Genomic DNA, 19,531 nt, shown 5'->3' with positions numbered 1-19,531 from the left:
AAGAAAATCCAACGTAGTCTGCAGTAAACAACAGCAACCAGAAAACAACAAACAGACTGCAGACAATGTACAAGATGCAGGCGTTGTTTATTAGTAAATGCAGTAACATATACAACCTTATAGCCAACCAAGGGACCCGACACGGTCCGTGTTTCGGATGACACGCCTTCCTCAGGGGTCCATGGTGGTTAAGGTATAAAGCAAACTGCGTAAAAGATAACAAACACACGCCATTGTGTAAGACTTGCTTGACCCCATTTGATCATGATTGGCGTGTGTTTGTTATCTTTTACGCAGTTTGCTTTATACCTTAACCACCATGGACCCCTGAGGAAGGCGTGTCATCCGAAACACGGACCGTGTCGGGTCCCTTGGTTGGCTATAAGGTTGTATATGTTACTGCATTTACTAATAAACAACGCCTGCATCTTGTACATTGTCTGCAGTCTGTTTGTTGTTTTCTGGAAAAAAATGGTGTTGCAATTAGTACTGTTATGGGGCGGAGATGTGCAGGTTGTGGACCACGACTTACCCCAGTGTTCTTCAACCACTGGTCCGCAAAATAATTCTTTTATTTCCACTGGTCCATAGGTGTCAGAAGGTTGAAGAACACCGCCCTAGGTTATGATTTCCCATTCTAGTGAGGTCTGTTTCAGTGTGTCTTTGGGGAAATCCACTGCTTATTCCTGTGTTATTACTTGGGATCTAGCTAGGTTGGCCACTGTTTGATGTCCCAGTACGGCAATTCTTATGTTCTTATGTCCTCATCCCTGGCTTTCTTTTTTACAAGGTGAACGAACCTTCAAGTGTGATCACTGTGACGCCACCTTCAAACGGAAAGACACATTAAATGTTCACATCCAGGTGGTGCACGATGGACACAAGAAATACAAATGTGACTTGTGCGACAAAGCTTTTGTAACGCCTTCTGTTCTCAAGAGTCATAAAAAAGTAAGTGCAAGAAGCTGTCACCTGAATCTTCTGTCCTTAACTCCCGTCTCATTCGCAAAACCCAACATCTGCCTTTTGTGGTTTGTGCTTTATTTGTTGGCTAAAGTTGAACTTGAGTAACTGATAAAGACCTGTGTGGTTTGGGCTAGTGCCTGCCTTATCAATCCTTTAAAAAATATGTATATATTTCTTAGGCTGGTTATATGTGCAATTTTGGATGCAGCCTTGAGTCAACCCATAAATTATGCATTAAATTGGAAATAGAGTTGAGGAAAGCTAGGGGCCAGCCCAAAAGTTATAAGGACAGTTGTGATTTGAGAGCGGTTTACATAAAACATTTTACAAGTAGCTTGCAATCAAGCTTTAGAAAATAATGCTTCTTTAGTGTCCCTCCAGACCAGCACAGAACGGATGGGTTTACGCTCCTCTGCCAGCAGGTGGAGACTGAGACATTGACATTTGGCTGTAGCACAAGTAGGCTGTGCAGTCCCATCTACAATCAGTCTGTTCTCAGTCTCCAGCAGGTGGAGGTGGTAAGCTTGTGCCGTCTTTCCTTTGTTTAGTGTAGGGCCTGTTAGATTTGATTAGTGGCCTTCTTGTCCCTGTTTCTGGGTGCCGGATTGAGCTTGGGGGGACCCTTTTGGGGGTCTGTCCGACCTCGGGGGTGCCACATTCGACTGGTCGAGTCCCTCCCCCCATTTCCCCCAACTCCCCCCAATTTTTTGGCTTAAAGGTGCCTCAGCTGTAAGCCTTGCCACTGTCCAGGCATTGAGAGCTAGTGAGGTCTGCTCACTTAACTAAAGTTGTATTTGAACAAAAGAAAACATTCTGAGGCATTACCGGTCTGAAAGGAAGCTTTAAATTAGCTTCAATTGCTTTTAATTGCTAACTGGCGTATTTCCTTTCACTTTTTAGTGGTTCGCAATGAGCACTTTTAAGAAGCAGAAAAAGTGCTCTTTGTGTGCCCGATGAGCAGTGGATGGTGTGTGCACTAAGTGCTTTGGCCACTTCAAGGGGGGAATCCTTATCAGCTTTGAGTGCCAGCGAGCAGGGTTCCTCTTCGTGCATGTACTACTCATCGAGCTTCCCCTACCGCCCACACAGGGATTTCCCCAGCCGCCAATGGTCAGGGAAATAAGGTTTCCCTTACCGCCAATAGTGCTGGGCGACTCCCTTACCGCTACAACAGCTGCTGCCTGCAGTTCTGCTTTAGCGCCTGGGTCTGTTCAGGCCTCTTTGCTGCTACAGGCCTCGGGGATATTTTTTCGGTGGGATTTTCCTCGATTTTGGCAGGAAGCTCCGCTATTTTGCCTGTGACCTCAGGTGACCTCTCTCCAGTCTTAGACAGGAGCAGGTTTTAAATGTTTCTCCTGCTTCTACAGTGAGTGTTTCTTTGCCGCTGGGGGGAGGAGGGGGTTGCCCTTGATTTTGTTTTAACCATGTGCAAGGCTTGGCTGGGGGTCCTGCTTCTTCCCCAGGGGTGTCTGATTATTTTTTTTTTTTTTTTGGGGGGGGGGCTTTTGCTTTCCATGTCTGACCCATTCAGCCCCCGTCAGCAGACATGTTTTCGCCTGATGAGGACTTGGACCCTTTGGTTGATCCCCAAGATCCTCTCAGGGGAGCAGATGATGTGGATGTCAGTTGGTGAGGATGTGTTGGTCCTTCACATCTTTCACCGGGAAGAGCTGCAGGAACTTGTTCTTCAAGTTTCTTTGATTTTGTGCTTTTAGGAGGAAGCAAAGGACTCCTTGGTTCGGGGGATCTGGTAGGCCTCCTGTTCTTTTCCTATGCATCAGAATGTTCAGGATGTGGTTCACACACAGTGGAAGACTCCAGACGTGCCTTTTCACTTTGCGCAATCCATGACCAGGCTCTATCCCATTCCTGAGGGGAATAAGGACACCTTTAAGTCTCCTGTTGTGAATGTGGTGATCTTGGCTATTGCGCTTATACATAAGCTGCCAGACCGCTACAAATCACCACTTGGACAGCCAAGGCAGCCATGTCAAAACTCTATTTAAGGAGAGACTTCCAGGATCGTAAGATGGAGTCTCTCCTTAAACAGAGTTTTGACATGGCTGCCTTGGCTAACCAAGTGGTGATTTGTGGTGGTCTGGTTGCCCGGGCTTGTTTCCGGTGGTCTGAGAGAATCCTGGACTGGGAGTGTGATGACTGGTCTTTGGTAGATCAGAAGGTGGCTAAGATTGAGCTGGGCACTTCTTATCTCTCTGATGCAGTGTATGATCTGTTGCAGGCATCTGGCAAGTCCATGGCCCTCGGAGTGGTCACTCGCTGTACCCTGTGGCTTCAGGGTTGGTTGGCAGATGCAGTCTCCAAGCCTAAGCTCATCAAATTTCCTTTTTGGGGCTCCTTCCTTTTTGGGGAGGAGCTGGATAAGCTTGTTCAGGCCTTGAGTGTTTCTAAGGTTCCCCAGCTTCCAGAGGACCATCCTTGCCAGGTGTTGCAGGGTGGCGTCGTCTGTGGACGTTTGTGTGATTTTTGTTGCTACCGCCCTGGCAGGGGTGCGGCCTCTTTTCCTTCCAGAGGGCATTTCTTTCATTGCATGCAGTCCTTTCATGGCGCCTGCCGGGAGGGTTGTGACTGCACCAAGGGCTCCTCCTCTGAGTCAGAAGGTCAGGTGAGAGGGTCAGTGGAAGAGGATCTGCCACGAGAAGATGAACCAAATCTGCGTACCATGGTAGCCTGTGCCAGTCCGGAACCACTATAATCACATGGCCTGAATGCAGAGCAATGCGAAGAACTACTCTGCCCACCAGTGGCCACTGAGGAAAGACATACAGCAGGTCATCTATTGGCTAAATCTGCACCGGCATCCAGTCAACCTTCATCAGAAAGGAGGAAACAGATCACATCACAACCTGCTCCCCAGAGAACTCCAAGAAGGGAGGCCTACACGAAAAGTCCTGCAGTTTGGCATCCCCTCCATACTCTGGGAAAACACCTGGTGTGGTTATGCTAACTGTTCCCTGCCCTGAATCAAGAACTGCAGGAAACCCATAACCTGGACATGACTTGTTTATTCTCTTCACCTTCTTAATGCTAGTGCATGAATTTTCCCAAGATGGTCTGCGTATGCATCAGGATCGCTCACCAGCGATCCATATGATTGGTGGAGGGCTTTCCTCTGATCGCCCACATTTGAATAAGGACCTGTTGTGAATCAGTTGGCCTACCAGGTAAGTGAATCTAGCCCCACTCTCTTGGGGTCCTGGAGGCTTTCCACTTTTCATTCGTCCTCCCTTTGAGCCTCTCAGCTCCTGTACATTGAAGAACCTTATTCTTAAGGCTGTGTTCCTGGTGGCCATTACTTCCACGAGACGTGTATCCAAACTGCAGGACTTTTTGTGTAGGCCTCCCTTCTTGGAGTTTTCTGGGGAGCAGGTTGTAATGTGATCTGTTTCCTCCTTTCTGCTGAAGGTTGACTGGATGCTGGTGAAGATTTAGCCGACAGATGACCTGCTGTATGTCTTTCCTCAGTGGCCACTGGTGGGCAGAGTAGTTCTTCGCATTGCTCTGCATTCAGGCCATGTGATCATGGTGGTTCCGGACTGGCACAGGCTACCATGGTACACAGATTTGGTTCATCTTCTCGTGGCAGATCCTCTTCCACTGACCCTCTCACCAGATGCCAGACCTCCGGGGGAGGGAAGGGAAATGGAAGGGGAGGATAGAGATGGCAGATGGATGGTTAGCACAGAGAATGAAGAAAGAATGAGACCCTGGCAAGCAAGACAATCAGAGCCTGGGACCAACAAGATTTGAATATTGACCAGACGACAAAAGGTAAAAAAAAAAATTTTATTTTCTGTTTTGTGATTACAATATGTTGGATTTGAAAAGTGTATCCTGCCAGAGCTGGTGTTAGACCGCAAACGTTAGAGAGAGAAAAAGTCCTTTTTGTTTCTTTATTTTGTTTACACCACAGCGCCAGTGTGGTTAGGAGAAGCCAAAGAGGGTGAAAAAGCTATTAAATAAACCCACCAGGATGTTCGAACAAAACACCCAATTGGGCAGAAAAATCGAATCAAATTGAAAAACCAATTCTGTAGGCTGAATCAAATCGAATCGAAATTTTTTTCCCTGAATCGGGCAGCACTAGTCCTGGATCTGTAAAACGTGTCTCCGGATTGTGAACTATATTCAACCACTATCCTCAATGATTTCTGTATTTTTCGCTCCATAAGACGCACCCTAGATTTAGAGGAGGAAAACAAGAAAAAAAACCCATTCTGAACCAAATTCTCCCTGCCAGGCTCTGCACCCAACTCCACACTCCTTGCCAGACTCTGTACTCTGTCCCCCCCTCTGGTGATCTAGTGGTAGGTCGGGACAGGGCACAGGGCAGGCAGGCAGGCCCCATATCCCCCACATACCCCCACAGTACCTTAAATCATCCCCCCATGTACCCCCAGTACCTTTTTTAATCATCCCCCCCATACCTTTTTTTTTTTTAACCCTGTACCTTTTTTAAAATTCTTTCCTTCCTCCCTCGATGGCTCCTTACTATTTCCGGGCAGCAGGCGCACGATTCAGGAGCGTGGTGGTCAGGGCCAAGCTTTACATGCTCCCACTTGGGCCCACGCCACTTTCCAAATAGCTGCCAGCAGTTCTCGTGAGTCCCGCAAGAACTGCAGCCAGCCATTCGGAAAGTGGTGCGGGCCCAAGCGGGAGTGTGTAAAACTTGGCCCTGACTGCCGCTCTCCGGACTCACGAGCTGCTGACGGGAAATACAGAGCCATACGCTGGACCACCAGGCTTGGAAAAAGGTTTGGCAACGGCAGCGGCGACAATAGCGGCGGGATGGGGGTGTTTTTAAAAAAGGTAGTGCGGCTGCGGCGCGGGGGGGGGTGTTTTGGAATTGTACTGGGGGGGTGGTGAGCAGTGCTGAAAGATGGCGCAGGAGGGTGTTTTGCAGTTGTATGGGGGGGGCCGGCTGGCAGTGTTTAACAAGGTGGTGTGGCTGGTGTGCGTGGGATTCAAATTTTGCACCTTCACTTCATAAGATCCACTGAGATTTCCACCCACTTTTGGGTGGAAAAAAAGTGTGTCTTATTTTGTAAATTAATCCTCCTCCACCATCGCAACTTCTTTGCTGCTAAGAAAGAGTTTGAAAGAATGGATCTTTCAAAAGTTGAAGGATCGATGAAGAGCTTGAACATAAGACTAGCCTTACTGGGTCAGACCAATGGTCCATCAAGCCCAGTAGCCCGTTCTCAGGATGGCCAATCCAGGTGCCTGGTACCTGGCCCTCTGCTCTCCTAACACCTAAAAACATATCTGTTCCTGAAGTACTGAGTTAACTGACCTATACAATCCTAGTCCACAACAACTGATCTTTAGATCCTAACTTTGTTAATTTCACTCAATCTGTAGCATCTTCTAATCATTGTAAACCGCATAGAACTTCATGGTCCTGCTGTTATTAGCAGTAGCAGCAAAAAAGTTGATTGCGGAGGAGGGTTAACTTACAAAATAATCATTGGGGATAGTGGTTGTATGATTATATATGTAGGGAGGGAAGGAGGCACCTCTCCTGCCACAGCTATCTTCCCACTCACTGTGTCATCTTAAGGGCCTGATTTCATAAGGGTAAATGTTCTGTGTGCTTGAGATAAAATTGCCTGAGGGAAAGGAAAGGCAGTTAGGCTCGCATTTTAATAATAATAATAAGAACAGTTTATATACCGCAGGATCGTGAAGTTTACAATGATTAGAAAGATGCTACAAATTGAGTAGAACTTACATAGTTGAAGAATAGTTGCTAACAGTTTAAGGCAGGGGTGTCCAACCTGCGGCCCAAGGGTCGCATGCGGCCCAGTGAAGTACTTTGTGTGGCCCCAGTCGTTTTCCTCTGCTGCCCCTGGGTGTTTACCGTCTTGCCGGCTCCCTCCTCTGTCTTGCTGCAGCGTTTGTGCGACCCCAGAAACATTTTTTGGGGACAATGCGGCCCAGGGAAGCCAAAAGGTTCCCTGGTTAAGGGAACAGTTGTAATGGGGGGGATTGAGATGGGAGAGATTGTGCAGATCCGCTACCTAGGTATTTCAAGAACAGGTCTGTCTTTAGGTGTTTCCTAAATTCACCATAGTTATTTGCATTTATAATTAGTTTTCCCAGGTCTTTGCCCCATAAGGCTGCTTGATATGATAGAAGTTGTTGATGGTGTCTTTTAAATTTACATCCTCTAACCGGTGGGGAGATGAACTTCAGGTGTGTACTTCTCTTATATCTATTGACTGAGAAGTAGAAGAGGTCAGTTATATATTTAGGGGCTAAACTGGATAGTACCTTAAAGCAAAAACATCCCAGCTTGAACTTCGCACGTGCCTCCATTGGCAGCCAGTGTAGGAGTTGGTAAGAAGGGGTTATGTGATCGGACTACAGACTATGTTTCTGCAGAGATGTGCGCTTGGCTACGTCTGCCTTGGAGCAGGTGTAACTTGGTGTGGTAGCTCCCAGGAAGACAATCTTGTAAAGACACATAAGGGCATATATTATCTTTACATAAGCTTAGCAGAACCAGATATTGAGAGCAACATTTCCTCCTAATACTTTTAAGACCCAGAATTGCTTTCGTATCTTTACAAAGACCAATTGTGGAAGGGGGGGTAAATTTTCCAAATTTTTATAGGTACCATCAAGCCTATATTCTAAGACAGGGTATGTATTGGATCCTCCCAGATCTCATGGAGAATGTACCAGATTGGCTATATCTAGAATGGCGGCTCCTGTTCCCACTACATCCAGAACATCTAATTAGTATAAACATGCCTAGAAGATATAAGGATAACAGAATTCTGTTGGATACTTGGAAGACATTAAGATATATCAGTAATCTATCACCAGAACCAATTGCTAAATCATTAAATCAATCAATTTGGGTAAACTCCAGGATCAAGATTGGCGGATACAAAATCGTCTGGAAACAATGGATAATTGCAGGTATACGAACATTGAATGATGTTATTTCAGAAGGAGCAATGCTTAGTTTTTCACAATTGCAACATAAATTTGGATTAAATAAAACACAATATTTTAAATGGTTGCAATTGAAGCTATTCAGGCAGGGTTCCCTGAATGGAAAGCTCTTAATACTCAATATAGTCTGCAGGTTCTATGTTTCCAGACGGATTTTTTGGGTCACCAAGCCGCAAAATGGTATAAATTGTTAAATGGATTTTTAAACAAAAAAAAGAAAACTGGACTTAGGGATATTTGGAGTATTGAGATTAGTCAGACAATTTCTGAATCTCAATGGCCACGATTTTGGTCCTGGAGATTAAGATCTACAAAGTCAGCATCTATGAGTCAAACTTGGTTGTTTTTGTTACATAGAACTTTATGGACCCCTACGCGTTTACAAAAAATAGATAGTACTAGATCTAATAGATGCTGGCATTGCAGAGTAGAAGTCGGAACATTAGACCACTTAATTTTTTTTTGTCCCTGTATAAATGCATTTTGGAAACTAATTTGGCCCCAAATTAATAAATTACTAGAAAATCATGTAGGACTCTCATATGATACTATACTATTTGGTACAGCAATGAGAACTCAGAGTCCGATTTCAGCAAACAATAACAAACTATTATTAATATTGACAGGGGTCGCCATGCAACAAATAACTCAAAATTGGAAGGACTACACCAAATTAAATTTTACATTTTGGTGGAATTCAGTCTGTCATATATACAAAATGGAAAAAACAATAGCATTACAACAGGGAAATATTCATAATTTTAAGAAAATTTGGGAACAATTGACTCGATATTCCAATGATCAGGTTTCATAGCACATTAGTAATGGATATATTAGATTGAGGAAGGGTGGGAATGCATATTATATGGATATAAGAAATGAAGAAAGGGGAGGGTTATATTTTATGTGATAAGATGAATTACTTGTAATCACAATTTTTCATGTATTAATTGAAGTTTATGTAAAATTAAATTATTGTAAGAATGAAAAATGTATAAATAAAATATAAAAAAAAAAAACAACAATAGGAGGAAATATTTTTTCACTCAGAGAATAGTTAAGCTCTGGAACGTGTTGCCAGAGGATGTGGTAAGAGCGGATAGCGTAGCTGGTTTTAAGAAAGGTTTGGACAAGTTGCTGGAGGAAAAGTCCATAGTCTGTTATTGAGAAAGACATGGGGAAAGCCACTACTTGCCCTGGATCATGGAATATTGCTACTCTTTGGGTTTTGGCCAGGTACTAGGGACCTGGATTGGCCACCATGAGAACGGGCTACTGGGCTTGATGGACCATTGGTTTGACCCAGGAAGGCTATTTATATATTCTTTTCAGAGTGTTTCCTTACATCTCTATAAAAGTAGCTGTGTGCCTTTTCCACCAGCTGCTCTGTTATAAAATCCCCTTTCCAGCTTGTAAAGAAAGTGTCAGAAAGCTGTGCACTTTAGGACCACTTTCAGAATTGGAGACGTCCATGATGGATTATTTTAAAACCTGTATGTGATATTCTGTTGTCATTGATGTAATAGATTCCATAATTAAGGAAACAATTGCTTGGAAAACTTAATTCATACCATCTAAAAAACATGCACCAGGGAGAAAGCTGACAAGAGAAAAATGATCCACGTGAGGCTATTTAATCATCATTATGTTTGCTTAATCTGTTACAGCTTTGTCTAATCTTTCTACGGCTTTGTTCCCCTCTTTGTTCTTCATGCAGACGCACACGGGAGAGAAGGAGAAAATCTGTCCATATTGTGGCCAGAAATTTGCAAGCAACGGGACCCTGCGGGTTCACATCAGAAGCCACACAGGTAGGGATGCGCTCTTCTTCTATAGAGCACATTAACAAGGAATTTAGGTAACTAGAGAAGGAGAATGTGCAAAACGTTTCCTCCTTTAAGTACCAGGACTTGGGAAAGTGACTGTCAATAGGTTAGTTTAATGCCTGCTAATAACGTATAAAATGCAGTGGCTTCCTACTTGATGAAGTTGTAGGGAAAGAAAACGGAGCTATGACTTTTCACGGATCTTGCAGGAATCTTCAGCAGATGTGTAAACATGTGGGCAGCAGTTCTCAGTACAGGATTCATAGCAAGTACCTGGCAGAATCAGATGGAGGATGCTCTTCATGACTTGTTGCCGAAGTCTGACCTGAAGGCTCTCCAGATGGAACAAACAACCTGCGTGGCAAAATGGTTGAGTGGACAAATGCGGATATCTGATTAGATCAACCTGCAGAATCGATCTCGAGTGTCAACAAGTGACTCTTCTTGTTCCGGGTTTTGTTCTGTCTTTACCAACCTCCCTGTAATAGAATTCAAGCTCTTCTTCTGTTGCACCTTCTCTAACTCCAGCGCCAGGATATTCTAGTAAGCTCTTCCAAAGTCCTAGCCACAGAAGCTTCCAATCTCACAGGGCTGTTCAAATGGAGTCCAGCATGACCACTGAAAGCTTTACCAAAAGAGCAGTATTAGGTCCTTGTGTAAAGGACCAGAGACCATGACCGATGGAATCAAATTCTGCCACTGCTCAACCTCCATGGATGAATTCTGTCCACCTTGACTCTGAACCACAGCTTTTACTATCTCCGGGAGTGCCAACACATTCTGCGAGTTGGAACTAATGCTGACTTATTCTCCGAGTGATGAGCTCCAAGCCTGCACTTGGACACTCAGCTCCTCATCCTGCACCATCGCTGGTCTGTGGTTCGTCAGAAGAGGTGGACTTTGCATGTCCGGGCTGATGGGCCATAGCCTCCTCTGCTAGTGGCCCTTTTGCCTGGACGATTTCAAGGTTGAAGGAACAAACGCAGTTCAAGACTGGAGGTTTTGGATGCTCTGAAGGATAGCTTCTAACCCTACCTCTCTTCTTGGGGGTCCATGGACCCACTATATATAAAGACACACTGCAGACCTCACGGTATACCCTGAAGAAAGCCATAGCATGATGGCTGAAACGTCGGTTCTTTCTACTCGGATGCAGCAAGACCTGGAAAACCGCTACAATCGTGATGCCAGCTGCAGAAGCCTAAGAGAACAAACTTTCATTAGATCAACTTTTGAGGACCCATTACCCACTAGCAGAACAGAGATTGTTTATGCAACCTGACAGTGAAGCAAATATCTCCTCCCTTGGGATGGTGAATATAGGTCAGAAGGTAGTCACGCTCGGAAGTGTTCCATTGATGGAGAGATGACTAAACACAGCAAGACTTGATTGCAGCCAGCCCTGTTGAATTTAAACTTTAATATATATTCAGCTTTACCATTAAAGTGATCAAAGGAAATTCCAGAAAGGATGAGAAAAAGTTGTTGAAATATGAATCTGGAAATGGTTTCAGAATCATTTCACGGTCCTGCGGTATTTAAGCTGATTGTTATTATCTCCAAATGGAAAATACTTGGAACATTGATGAATCTTCCTAGGAGTGGTTGGCTGGCCAGAAGTACCCCAAGGATGCAACTATAATTCACCTGGGAAAATGCAAACATCTCAAGAGCATCCATGTTCTGCATGAATGGAGTATGCCGATGAGTAACGAGGTTGGCAGCTGAAGCAAGTCGCTTACTTCCTCAGGCAGGCTCAGCCAACTTCACAAGTGCCACCATTTTGAAGGGGCTTTAAAATATGCCGCAGTTCCCCTGCCTTAATGTGCAGTTTGGGAGTCACTGTATTGATCCGAGGGTTTTTTCTCCTGTGAATTCCTGTCCCTGTTTTTAGAACCTAATTAATGAATAAATATTCAGCTTCTGGGCATCTTTTGATGTATACTGAATGCTTTATCGTCCTTGTTTAAAAGCAGTCTGAAAACCCACCTTTTTGATATAACCTTCAATCCTTCATCCTACTCCTCTGCCCTCCAACCCAGCCCGCTGATTAACCCTTCCCCTTAACTGTATCCATCAGACTGTTTGTCTGTCTTGCCTGTTTAGATTGTAAGCTCTTTCGAGCAGGGACTGTCTTCTTACTCTTTGTGACTCTGTACAGTGCTGCGTGCGTCTGGTAGCGCTATAGAAATAATTCATAGTAGGAGTAGGTTATCATTGTATTCATTTTAGTCTATTGAACATTATTCCTGAAAAGAATTTGACCACAAAAAGATCTCTGTGTGCAAATATGTATTGTCTGGAAAGCTGACTTTTCTATCATTGCCACGTGCACTGCTCCTTGGTTGATTACAGTTCTCTTAGCATGGCCTGGCATGGTTTCTGCTCTTCCTGCAATGACAGAAGGAGCTCTTTACCTCCCTCTAGGCCGACACCGAGACACACAAATGAAAAATCTCCAGTCTTGCTTAACTGAAATAAAGACTTGGACTACTGGGAGCAAGTTACACCCAAGGATAATGTCCGCAGCCTAGGAGTAACTCTAAATTCAAACTTATCAATGACAGATCACGTATCCAAACTAGTATCATCCTCCGTCGACTACCTCCTCCAGCTAAAACCAATATGTGCATACTTCTCAGAACCCGATTTCGCCCAACTACTCTACGCTTTTGTACTATCCCACTTAGACTATTGCAACACACTACTAGTGGGCCTGCCTACCAAAACTCTCTCCTGCCTCCAAAGGGTGCAAAATGCTGCAATCCGCCTCCTGAAAAGCCTTGGCATTTGTGACCACATTACTCCTGCATTAGCTTCCATGCACTGGAAAGCATTCAAAAACACTATGCCTTCTTGATGCTCGCTTTCAAAACCTTCCACGAAACGATTCCAACTTCAAATCTAGTTCCCAAAGTGACCACTGAGGTCCCAAGGAGAAAAACCACTGACCATACCTCCTGGCCGCTCCCTCAAAACCGAAACAGTCCGCAAACACTCCTGCTCGTATTTCATACCCAGACTATGGCACACCATCCCCCCATCAGTTAGAACTGGAGCTTCAGGAAGGCCATGAAAACCTTCCTCTTCACAAACCCAGCGCCTTAAGGACAGGCACCCAGAAATGCCATTCAGAGGCAACGCACCTATGCCACCTACTCTCACCAGATGCTGCTTAGTGGATATATACTTTGTAACTCGTTCTGGGCTCGTTTGGGAGAACGGGCTAAGAAAGTGAGCAAATAAATAAAAAATCTATGAGTCACCTGAAACACTAGAGCACATTCTCAACTACATCCTGTTGGGGTCAGGAGGAGCTGGGGTTAATTCCTGAACTCTGACATGAATTCTATCGCTTGTTCATAAATAGTAAAGGAAATCATGTGGCGTACTTCATTTTTTGGAGAGAGTAGGAAGAGTGGCATGAAGGAATCCTTGGGCCAGAAGGTTAATCACTTGGCCTGCTCTTAGTTTTAAGCAGTCCTGGTGCTAGGGGCTGTTCATTTTCTTATTCCTGGGGAAAGGCCCAGGTAATCAGAAGGGTACAGATAGAGAGACCATGTAGGCGTCACCTGCTCCATTCTTTCCATTTAGTTGCTCTATCTGCTGTATAAAAATTGCCTGTCGTACAGCCCATAAGGGAAAAGGAAGGGTAGCTTAAGAGGTCTGTATTTACAGCTACTACACCATTATGGGTTTTATTTAGGAGAGGAAGGCTGGTCTGCATTAAAAAGCCATGCCATTCAATTTGTCCGATTCAGGCAGGGTTTGGTTTGAGTCCCGCCATGTAACGTCCTTCATTAAGAACTGTTTTAAGAAGGATTTTTTGCTGCCTTATGTGTTATGTCCAGCATCCAGGAAATGCCTAATGGCTTCAGATGTGCTCAGCTTTCTGGATAGAAACATAGAAACATGATGGCAGAAAAGGGCTATAGCCCATCAAGTCTGCCTACTCTACTGTCCCACCCCATTAAGTCAGAGTGCTGCTCGACCCACGTAGAGATCCCACGTGGATGTCCCATTTATTCTTAAAGTCGAGCACGCTAGTGGCCTTGATCACCTGCACCGGTAGTTTGTTCCAGTGATCCACCACCCTTTCTGTAAAGAAATACTTCCTGGTGTCACCACCAAATCTCCCTCCTCTGAGTTTGAGCGGGTGCCCCCTTGTGACTGAAGGTCCCTTAGGAAAGAATATGTCGTTTTCCACCTCGACACGACCCGTGACGTACTTAAATGTCTCAATCATGTCACCCCTCTCCCTGCGCTCCTCTAGAGAGTAGAGCTGCAACTTGCCCAGTCTTTCCTCGTATGAGAGACCCTTGAGTCCGGAGACCATCCTAGTGGCCATTCGCTGGACTGACTCAACTCGAAGTACATCTTTACGGTAATGTGGCCTCCAGAATTGCACACAGTACTCCAGATGAGGTCTCACCATGGCTCTGTACAGTGGCATTATGACGTCAGGTTTACGGCTGACGAAGCTTCTATTGATACATCCCATCATCCGCCTTGCCTTGGATGAGGCCTTCTCTACCTGCTTGGCAGCCTTCATGTCTGCACTGATGATTACTCCCAAGTCCCGTTCTTCTGAGGTCGTAGCTAGTGTTTCTCCATTCAAGGTGTATGTTCTGCATGGATTTCTGCTGCCCAAATCCATGCAGAACATACACCTTGAATGGGCGAGGCTTTGCGGTTTCTCAGTGGTTGCTTTGAGAATGTAGATTAAGTCATGGAAGAGTACGAGTATATTGATTTTGTATTTTTATGACTGTGCCCCAATTGGCACCATCTGGCTATTGATAACCCTTCGCTCCTCTTACCATCTCCTAAGGCCTTACTCATAGGTGTTGATGAGAAGAAGAGAAGTTCCAGGTTTCCGGGTTTCCCGGTTGACAAGCGGAGGATAATTGTAGTTAAGAAGGCAAAAAGGTGTCTATATGGGATTGAATTTATAAAGCCCATAAATCCAGGAGGCTGCTTTCAAGTCTTTATGTGCCTGTTTTAATCACTCCCATTCTAAATGAAACGTCCTAATCTCTTAATTGTTTGTCTGCCTTGGGCAGATGCTGCCTCTTCTAAGTACCACAGAGCAAAGGAGCAGAAATCGCATGGCCACACCGTCGGATAAAAAAATGCCCACACATTTGCCATTGTGGCTATTTTTCCACACATATGACCTTAATTGATTTCTATGTTCTGACATTTTGGGTAATGTTTTTAGGAAAGAAGGTGCCAGCCTGCAGCCTTTTCAGAGTTATGTGCAGGAGCAGCCTTGTTACAGTTTTTGATGTCTGAAACGTCAACGGAGGTAACAAGACAAAGCATTGGAAACCAGGATGCTGGGCTTAATGGACCTACAGTTTGTCCCAGTGTGGCATTTCTTACTTTCACGTGGATCTCCAGAACTCACAATATAAGAACATATTTCCTCCCACATGTAATTAAACTCTGGAATTCATTGCCGGAGAATGTAGTAAAATCAGGGTTTGGCTAATTTCCTAAAACAGAAGTCCTTAGGCCATCATGTTTCTATCGTGGGATCTCTCGAAGAGAGAAAGAGATAACAGTTACTGCGGATGGGCCATTTGGCCTTTATCTGCCATCATGTTTCTACGTTTCATTATTGAAATGGCTTGGGGAAATTCACTGCTTATTCCTAGATAAGCAGCATAGAATCTGTTTTGCTACTTGGGACCTGGGTTGACCACTGTTAGAACAGGATTCTGGGCTTGATGGACCTTCGGTCTGTCCCAGTAGGGCAACTCTTATGTTCTTGTGACATAAGTACATATGAAGAGATTCTCATTTGAAAGGAAGCTCCGGATTGCAAGAGCATAGAATGAAGTTAAGAGATGATAGAAATAATCTAAGGAAATACTTTTTTTACAGAAAGGGTGATAGTTTCATGGAACAGGATCCCGGTAGAGGTGGTGGAGCAGAGACTGGGAGAGTCACGTGGGATCTCTTAGGGAGAGGAGTTAGTGGATGCTGTGGATGGGCCATTTGGCCTTTATCTGCCATCAGATTTCTACGTTACATAAATATGAGATACTGAATCTAATGAAACCTAATTTTCACATTTCCATATGAGCACTAAACAGTTCCAGAAATGCTATTTAAACATATCGTACCAAGTCAAAGAACCAGCAATTTGCCTGAAAATGAAACCAAAACCCTATAATTTAAGGTCAGGAGATTCACCTAAATGCTGCTGTCACAAGAGAAAACAAGTAGAAACCGCAGGGAGGAGCCGTCAAGGAGGAAAGCCGACAGTGGGACCCACTGCGGTAGGGAAAAATGAAAGAAAACGAATCATTTTGAAAAAGATTTTGTAATTGTTCATAGTTTTAATGAAATATTTATTCTTATAATATTTTTCAGCTTTTTATGTCCATTTTTCTGGAGAACCAGGGAAGCCAGGATTCAAATCTTTTTAAGACATTTTCTGATCATGGCCAAGTCACTTAACCATCAACCCTCCATTTTCTCAGGTACAAACTTATATTAAAAGCCCTCTGGGGTGAAGGAACAGGTGGTGCATCTGAATGTAACTCACTTTGACCCCTACTGAAAGATATGTAAGCAAAATTCTCAAATTTTAAAAAAAAATAACTAACCTTCTTCACTCCTTCTAGACTGGCTGAGCTGGGTTCCTGCCCCTCAGGAGAGATTTCTCCTTCTCAGGTTCTAACCTTTCTCTCCGGTCCTGCTTTTTTTTCCAAATTCCTGACTTCTCTATCAGAAATAAGCACTGTCTACCAAAATTCACCTAACTTTTGTCTGCATAGTGAGACTAAGAAGACTGAATGAAAGATGGAGCATGATGATCTGTGCTGTAAGGGGCTGAAAGTGTGTCATGTTGGTAGACATGGACAAGGTGCACATGGAGTAAAGGTCTCTGTGTTAAAAAATAACTGGGAGCAGGGGATGCTCCATGAAATGAACAGGTTATAGCAGCGGTCTCAAACTCAAACCCTTTGTAGGGCCACATTTTGGATCTGTAGGTACTTGGAGGGCCGCAGAAAAAATAGTTAATGTCTTATTAAAGAAATGACAATTTTGCAGGACGTAAAAACTCTTTATACTTTATAAATCTTTCCTTTTGGCTAAGTCTTAATAATAATATTGTCATTTATAGCTAAACTGTTTTATTTTACTTTTGTGATTATGATAAACAAACCCAGAGCCTCTAAATAGTGCCTGGCGGGCTGCAAGTTTAAGACCACTGGGTTATAGGTTCAAAAATAAATGGGAATGTTTTTTGTTTTTTCATTCAGTCCACAACTAAACCCTGGCATTTGTTGCTAGAGGTTGTGGTCATGATTAGTAGTATTAGCTGGTTTAGTAAAGGTTTCTAGAGGACAAGTCTAGCTGAGCATTTGTGGGAATTGCCAACTCCTGGGTCTGGGGTGTGAACAACGCAGGAGGGATTTTCCCTCAATATCAACCAAGTGACCCAAATGAACCACTATCGGAAACAAAATTCTTGGCTTCATAGACCGTTGGTGTTAACCTAGCAAGACTCCTTTTCCGTATGTAGGTTCTTAATTGTTTCTCCATGCATGTTGGCATATGTCAGTACAGTCATTTGTATCTTTTTTGTTTCTTAGAAAGTAGAACAGTGGGAGTTGAAGAGATGAGGCTGAGGCTGGCCGTAGAGATTACGTAGGACATACTGTGCAGTAGAGAATGGCACGAGGACAAATTTTTCCCCCTCCCCACAGGGAACTCATTTTCTTGTCCCATCCCGGCAAGATCTTTTCCTGTCCCTACCCCATTCCTGAAAATTCTGTCCTCATCTGCACAAGCCTCAAACACTTGAAAATCAAAAGCATTCGAGGTTTGTGCAGTTAAGGCAGAATTTACAGGAATGGGGCAGGGCCAGGGACAGCAACAGAACTCGCAGGGATGGGACGGGGAAATTGAATTCTTGTGGGGACGGGAAAAATTTGTCCCCATGTCATTCTCTACTCTGCAGATTCTTCATGGAATCCATAGAAAAGGGATGACATTTTAGATTAAAAAAAAAAAATCCCCAGATGTTCAACACAGTTAAACATAGAAACATGATGGCAGATAAAGGCCAAATGACCCAGCCAGTCTGCCCATCTGCAGTAACCATTATCTCTTCCTCTCTCTAAGAGATCCCACGTGCCTAGCCCAGGCTTTTCTGAATTCAGACAGTCTCTGTCTCTACCACCTCTACCGAAGACTGTGCCATGCATCTACCACCCTTTCTGTATAGATTACTCCTGAGCCTATCACCTCTTAACTTTATCCTATGCCCTCTTATTCCAGAGCTTCCTTTCAAATGAAAGAGACTCGACTCATGCGCATTTACGCCATGTAGGTATTTAAACATTTCTATCATATTGCCCCTCTCCTGCCTTTTCTCCAAAGTATACAGATTGAGATCTTTAAGTCTGTCCCCATAAGCCTTATCACAAAGACCACACACCATTTTAGTAGCCTTCCTCTGGACCGACTCCATCCTTTTTATATCTTTTTGAAGTTGGGACCTCCAGAATTGTACACAATATTCTAAATGAGGTCTCACCAGAGTCTTATACAGGGGTATCAATACCTCCTTTTTCATACGCAACCTAGCATCCTTCTAGCTTTCGCCGTCACCTTTTCAACCTGTTTGGCCATCTTAAGATCATCACATACAATCACAACCAAGATTCGCTCTTCTGTCGTGCTCATTAGTGCTTCACCCCATAAACTGTACTGTTTCCTCGGGTTTTTGCAGCCCAAATACATTACCTTGCATTTGTTAGCATTAATTTTTAGCTGCCAAATTTCAGACCATTCTTCAAGCTTTGCTAGGTTTTTCTTTGTTATTCACGCCATCCGGCTTGTCTACTCTATTGCAGATATTGGTATCATGTGTAATGATTTAAATCTTACCTAACAGCCCTTCAGCAATATCGCTGAGGCACACCACTGGTAACATCCTTTTCCTCAGAGCGATCTCCATTGACCACTACCCTTTATCACCTTGCACTCAACCAGTTCTTAACTTAGCCCGTCACTTTGGGACCCATCCCGAGGACACTCAGTTTATTTATTAGATGTCGGTGTGGAACACTGTCAAAGGCTAGTGCACATCTATCCAAAGAAATTGATCATATTTGACTGACAAGACCTACCTTTAGTGAATCCATGTTGCCTCCGGTCCTGTAATCCACCGGATTACAAAAACTTGACCATTCTCTGATTTAAAAGCATTTCCATTAATTTGCTTACCATAGAAGTTAGACTTACCGGCCTGTAATTCCCTACTTTTTCCTTACTTCCACTTTTGTGGGGAAGGGACCATATCCGTCCTTCTCCAGTCCTCCGGTACTACTCTCGACTCTAGAGACTCATTGAAAAGGTCAGTCAGTGGAGCTACCAGAACTTCTCTAAGTTCCTTCAGCACCTTCAGATATACACAACCCTCTGAAAATCGATCAGGGTCTATTACTCCTCCATCCCTATTCACGTTTGTCTTCTGCGGTCCCAATCTCAGCGCTTCAGCCGTGAACACAGAACAGAAATATCTGTTAACCAATTTGTCCTTTTCTTTATCAGCTTCTATATATTCCTCCCATTTACCTTTGAGTCTCAGAATGCCACTTTTGCACTTCTTCCTATCACTAATATATCTAAACAATGTATTATCTCCCCATTTTACCATGTCAGCTATTTTTTCTTCCATTTGCTTCTGTGCTTTCCTGACTACACGACCACCCTCTCTCAACTTTTCCAGATAT

The 19,531-nt window shown here is 44.0% G+C and overlaps 1 protein-coding gene across 5 annotated transcripts in view; it reads left to right on the top strand.

Annotated features, from left to right (window-relative positions):
* PRDM5 (PR/SET domain 5) overlaps nt 1–19,531 on the top strand; it is a 192,377-nt gene that overhangs the window by 124,914 nt on the left and 47,932 nt on the right. For all 5 annotated transcript variants that reach the window (XM_033938221.1, XM_033938203.1, XM_033938213.1 and 2 more), the window contains 2 exons: nt 791–951; nt 9,665–9,758. In XM_033938221.1, the coding sequence (XP_033794112.1) occupies nt 791–951; nt 9,665–9,758 (255 nt within the window). The remainder of the gene's footprint in view (nt 1–790; nt 952–9,664; nt 9,759–19,531) is intronic.

Source organism: Geotrypetes seraphini, chromosome 1 (genome assembly GCF_902459505.1).
Source record: "Geotrypetes seraphini chromosome 1, aGeoSer1.1, whole genome shotgun sequence".
Taxonomy (NCBI): Eukaryota; Metazoa; Chordata; class Amphibia; order Gymnophiona; family Dermophiidae; genus Geotrypetes; species Geotrypetes seraphini.
The sequence above is the reverse complement of the archived record's forward strand: the minus strand, read 5'-3'. Positions and strand labels throughout refer to the sequence as shown.